This window comes from Pelophylax lessonae (genome assembly GCF_965119305.1).
Source record: "Pelophylax lessonae genome assembly, chromosome: 13".
NCBI classification, from domain to species: Eukaryota; Metazoa; Chordata; class Amphibia; order Anura; family Ranidae; genus Pelophylax; species Pelophylax lessonae.
Window position 1 is genome coordinate 173142153 of NC_138780.1, and position 6067 is coordinate 173148219.

Consider the following 6067-nt stretch of genomic DNA (forward strand, 5'->3'; position numbering starts at 1 on the left):
GATCTTTTGTTGCTGGGTGAAGTATTTTGTTGTGCGTGGGAGATGGGTAGGGGGTGGAACCAAGGGACAGTGCTCAGAGGTGGGTAGTTGGTGTAGACAAGGGGTGACTAAGAAGGGGGGAGTTCCTGCACCTATTCTCCAAGAACAAAAGCCCTGTAATCTGGTAACATTAAGTCTGGTTTATGGGATCCCATCGATTCTCCCTTCATAGTCAGAATAAGTGACAACTCAGCTGTCAGTTTTTAGAATGGGTGTGTTCATTAGGACCCTGAAGACTAATGTGATCTGCTTCTGCATGTGAAAGCCATAACCAGAGAGGAAGTGAAGATATGGGTTATCCTTTGACCTAGTGGAGAATGTGTGATCATTGCAGCACTGCCAGAGGATCCAGCCAGCCAGAGACAACATGAAAAGGACAGCGGTGACAAATAAAGGGGGTCCCAGAGCAGAGACTTCTGGGAGAGGAGCACAGGAAGACTATGGGGGAGCCCCGCACAAGCAAGCTCGGACATGGAGGGATAAGAGACGGTGAGTGCGTGTACTGAGTCCTGCAGAGTTCATAAAGCGAATCGTTGTGTGATCTCATAGATGTGAACTTTGTTCTGTGTATCAGCGCTGGGAACACCGGTGACCACTATACAGAACCGGAAGAAAAATCTGATTGTAAAATGTTTCTATTTGTGAGCGCAATCAGGACAATCTTTATCAAGTTTTGGGCATTTTGCTAGTATTCGGGGGGGCAAAAAGCATAAAAAACGCAAATCAAGGCAAAATCCTGGTAGAAAAAAAAAAAACACTGCAGAAACGCTTTAAAAGCAAACTGCATAGGGGTGAATGGAGCCCTTATAGAGGAGGTGTGTTAATGACCAGAGGAGGGAAAAGCTGAAAAAAAAAAAAACTAATGCAGCCACCACATCTAGTGATTGGTAAGCTGCAATACAATACATTTTTGGTTTGGGTTTAATGCTGCCATACATGTCACAATTTTCAGTCAACTTCAACTACTTTCGAGCCACCAGGAAATGCAAAGAGAAATAGCAAGTAAAGCCAAAAATAAAGCACTCTACCCCCCATGATGGACCAGACTTTCGTCAATTGTAAGGTCAAAATGTGGCAATAAATTGAGAGATTCCATCAAATCAGGAAAAAACTTGCAATACCGTTGACTCAATTGCGTGTTCGATGAGGGTAAATTATGGTATATCCTATCTCCTTGTGATTGATGGCAGCGGCCATTCTGTGGGGGAGATTTATTAAAACTGGAGAGTGCGAAATATGGTGCAGCTGTGGTAACCAATCAGCTTCCAGGTTTTTTTTTTTGTCAATGCTTAACCACTTGACGACCGCCGCAAGTACATATACTGCGGCGGTCAGCCCCTCACAGGCAAAGTGACGTAGGGGTACGTCACTAGCCTGCGAGGCTCTGGGGAGCGAGCGCGCGCCGCCGGATGCACGCTCCCGCTCGATCACGGACCCCCCCCGCGCGTGTGCCAGGCGGACCCGATGTCCGCCGGTCACTCGCGATCGTCCGTTACACCGGGAGAAAGGCAGGCGGCTAATGTAAACCAAGCCGCCTGTCATTCTCCCCTGTGTAAGAATGGAGATCATACGGTTCTGCTATGTAGGACCGTTGATCTCTGTTCTTACACATCAAGCCACAGCCAATCACAGTTAGAAACAAGCCCCTAGGGACACACTTAACCCCTCCCTCTCAAAAAAAAGTTAACCCCTTCACTGCCAGTGTCATTTTTACAGTAACATTGCATATGTATAGCTCTGATTACTGTAGTAATGTCATTGGTAACCCCAAAAGTGTCAAAAATGTCAGTCAAGGGCCCAATCTGTCCGCCGCAATGTCGCAGTCCCGCAAAAAAATATCGCAGATTGTCGCCATTACGCGTTAAAAAAAAACAACAAAAATGACAAAAAACTTTCCCTTAGTAAGTAAACGCAATAACTTTTGCGCAAACCAATCAAAATACGCTTTTTGCGATTTTCTTTTACCAAAAATATGTAGCATAAAACAAAGTGGCCTAAAATGTTAAATGATTTTGATTTTTACATTTTTTGGGGGAATTTCATATAAAAAAATTTGAAAAATATTGTTATTTTTGAAAAATCTACGCTATTTTTATGTTTATAGCGCATGATCAAAAAATCGCACAGGTGATCAAATACCACCAAAAGAAAGCTCTGTTTGTGGGAAAAAAAGGACGTCAAATTCGTTTAGGTACAGCGTCGCACGACCGCGCAATTGTCCCTTAAAGTCACGCAGTGCCGAATCGCAAAATAGGCCCTGGTCAGGAAGGGGGTAAAATCTTCCGGGGCTTAAGTGGTTAATTAAACAAGCTGAAGTTAGAAGCTGATTGGCTACCATGCACAGCTGCACCAGATTTTGTACTCCCCAGTTTTAGTAAATCAACCCTATTTCTTCAATTACTTTGACAAAAAGTGTAACCTAAAGTTTCACTGCTCTATCAAAATGCCAGCTTTGGGCTAATGGCTAGGCTGGGATTTTACCAAACCTGTTGTATAAATAAAGACCCAACTGCACCCTCTGGTGTCTGTTTACCATTGACACCAATTCGACATTCTAGGACTTCACCCTCTTGATTTGTCCTGGTGACCATTGTCTCCTGGTGACCATTGTCTCCTAGACTGAAGGTGATGGGAAACCCAGTCTTCCATAGGAGACACCCGTTAGGGTCCTTTCACATGGGCTTTCCGCACGGCGGACTCCTTTTTGCTCAGCGGTGGATCGATTCGCTGATCCCCGCTGAGCAGGCGGATGACAGGTCCGTCTCTGCTCACTGTTCAGAGACGGAACTGTCAGATCCCCGCTCTCCTCTATGGGAGATTGGATGAAAACTGACCGCCTGTCCATTATCATCCCATCCTATCCTCCAGACAGATGGAAAATAGGGTTACCATTCATCTGGATTTCACGGACAGGATCGGATCGGATAGTAGTGGGTGTCACTACTGACATCCGCTGCTCTATAGAGGCGCATGGAGCGTCCGATCAGGTCCTCCTGAACAACCGACAGGCGGACCTGATGCAAAAGCCAGTGTGAAAGGGGCCTTAAGGTGCACATTGGGTCAAGGTAGCTTATTCATTCCGAATGGTCAGCTAACATACCTCAGCTTACGAAAAAATGCACCTTCACTATTTTTGGCACTTTAGGACATCACAACTAACCCTTGAGTGTACGTGCACACTGATTTCTGTCCCTACATGACTACATGTATACTCAGCAGAACATAACGAAACTGCCTACAGATACAGCCGGCCACCATGTGACCAATCTCATGATATAAAGTGTCTGAAGGAAAAACTGTCCAGATTAGCCCAGCAGTTCTATTAGATCTTCTATGTTTTAGTGGCAGTACAGGAGGATGAAATGAGGCTGCTGCTTGGGTGCAGGGCTGGGAATATAAGGGGGTACCACTGGTCCACCTGTATAGGGCCCAAGCCAGCATGCGGGCCCAGGTAGCAGGGTGAATCAGTTATAAGCAAGGAGGGTAATCAGCGCAGCTCTCCCTGTTCTCAATCTTGAAGGATCGTATTGTGTGCTTGGAGTAGAGGGAAGCCAGCAGCACTGCAGGAGTGGGGGGGGGGGGGGGGGGGTTAGCCTGGGCAGCAGGGATAAACTTATGGTGCACAGGGTGATCGGTGTGATGTTGTGGAAATTACTGGAACCAATAATAAAATATGCCTTGATGCACCCCGTGACGCACCTCCATCCCTCAATAACAAAGAAAGTTGCAAAGATTTGCCGTTTGGACTTCAGTGTTCAGTGAATATCGATCCCGAGGGGGTTTTTAACCAGTCCAATCGACTGTTCTTCTCAACGGTGGCAACCCAAAATAGATGGAACCCTCCCATAGAGAAGAGATCATTGGATTTACACTATATTGACAAAGTATTGGGCCACAACTCCAAATCATTTGGTGGAGGGGGGGTTATGGTGTGGGCTTGTCTCCCAGGGGTTGGGCTTGGCCCCTTAGTTCCAGTGAAGGGAGCTCTTAAGATGCCAGCATTCCAAGATATTTTGGACAATTTCATGCTCCCAACTTTGTGGGAAGAGTTTGGGGATGGCCCCTTCCTGTTCCAACATGACTGCACACCAGTGCACAAAGCAAGGTCCATAAAGACATGGATGAGTGAGTTTGGGGTGGAGGAACTTGACTGGCCTGCACAGAGTCCTGACCTCCAACCTATAGAACACCCTTGGAATGAATTGGAGCAGAAACTATGAGCCAGGCCTGACCTCACAAATGCTCTTCTGGAAGAATGGTCAAACATTCCCATAGACACACTCCTAAACCTTGTGGACAGCCTTCCCAGAAGAGTTGAAGCTGTTATAGCTGCAGAGGGTGGGCCAACTAAATATTGAACCCTACAGACTAAGACGGAAGGCAGGCGTTCCAATAATTTTGCCAATATAGTGTGTGTGTAGCACGGTCCCATTAGGGTTTGCTGTATGATGACTTCTTGGGCTTCCTCTGATTACCTGCAGTAGGGATAGTTAGGGATAGTTCACACAGCTATCCTTACTCCCAATGGCTTGTTACTCAATAACAGTCCACAGCTTTATATTTATTGTAGAACTTGGATGGGAGAAGGGAATAGTGGGATACTCCAACTTAAACTATTTACAGTTGATAAGGACAACTCTCACTTGGCCTCACCAGGTTATGTGTGGAAGCACTCACACTGCTTTAACCATACTGCCACTTGTATGGAAGGGATTGAGTCTTCTTGCTCTCTCCACCAGCAGACTTGATGCAACTACATTATCTTCAGGACACTCGCTAGCATCTCCTTGACTGACACCCGTCCACTGACTCTTCTAGCTGAAGGGATGGCCCTCACAAGACAGGCCCCATGACACAGATCTATACTCACTGTATGCAGAATCAGATCCTTTCCAGTAGTGATTAACCGATAAAGTTTTTTTATTGCCGATACCGATATTTTGGTCATTGCGTATCGGTATTGGCCGATATGGGCCTATATTTTTGTACATTAAAAAAAAAAATATATATATATATATATATATATATATATATATATATATATATATATATATATATATATTTTTTTTTTTTTTTCTTTGACAGGTACTCTTGTGGAGGGATCTGGGGGTCTAAAAGACCCCAAACCCCTCCTCTGCAGTTAAAAACATTCAAAACACCAAGTTTAGCTGTTTTGAATGCTGTCATTTTTTTTAATCTGGCGCCAGTACCCTGGATCACTTCACTTCCGGGTTTTTGCATGGAGACCCAATCAGAACCGAATGCGGCTTTGATCGGGTCTTCGGCGGCCATGCAGGCTGGTTGCCCGGGTCTCCCCCCCAGGACCCCACTCTCAAGCTGAAAGACCCCAAGCACATGTGCCCTTGGCATTTAAACAGTATCCCAGCATGCACCAAGGCACTTTCCTCTTCCAATCACCAGGGCTGTACTAAAGGCCTGTGCACTCATTTGTCAGGTTTCCTCACACTGTCCAAAAGGCCTCCCTATTGGTCCAGTGTAAAACACTTCAGACAAATTGAGCTTCACCATAAGCAGACCTCACTAGCAGATCCTGCTCTCTGGTAGGCAGAGAACTATATAGGATTTATCTGCAATCCTTCTGGTAAGCAGAATCTCTCTCTCTCTCTCTCTCTCTCTCTCTCTCTCTCTCTCTCTCTCTCTCTCTCCTTTTCTCTCTCTCTCCTTTTCTCTCTCTCCTTTTCTCTCTCTCCTTTTCTCTCTCTCTCTCTTTCTCTCTCTCCTTTTCTCTCTCTCTCTCTCTCTCTCTCTCTCCTTTTCTCTCTCTCTCTCTCTCTCTCTCTCTTTCTCTCTCTCTCCTTTTCTCTCTCTCTCTCCTTTTCTCTCTCTCTCTCCTTTTCTCTCTCTCTCTCCTTTTCTCTCTCTCTCCCTCTCTCTCTCTCCTTTTCTCTCTCTCTCTCTCTCCTTTTCTCTCTCTCTCTCTCTCCTTTTCTCTCTTTCTCTCTCTCTCCTTCTCTCTCTCTCTCTCTCTCTCTCTCTCTCTCTCCTTTTCTCTCTCTCTCTCTCTCTC

The 6067-nt window shown here is 45.7% G+C and overlaps 1 protein-coding gene across 1 annotated transcript in view; it reads left to right on the forward strand.

Annotated features, from left to right (window-relative positions):
• Positions 1–479: 479 nt before the first annotated feature.
• The window catches only part of LOC309569227 (lysophosphatidylserine lipase ABHD12-like), a gene marked incomplete at its 5' end in the record, with an annotated part of 34640 nt that continues 29052 nt past the window's right edge, over positions 480–6067 (forward strand). The window contains one exon of the mRNA XM_082274980.1: positions 480–528. Coding sequence (XP_082131106.1) covers positions 480–528 — 49 coding nt within the window. The remainder of the gene's footprint in view (positions 529–6067) is intronic.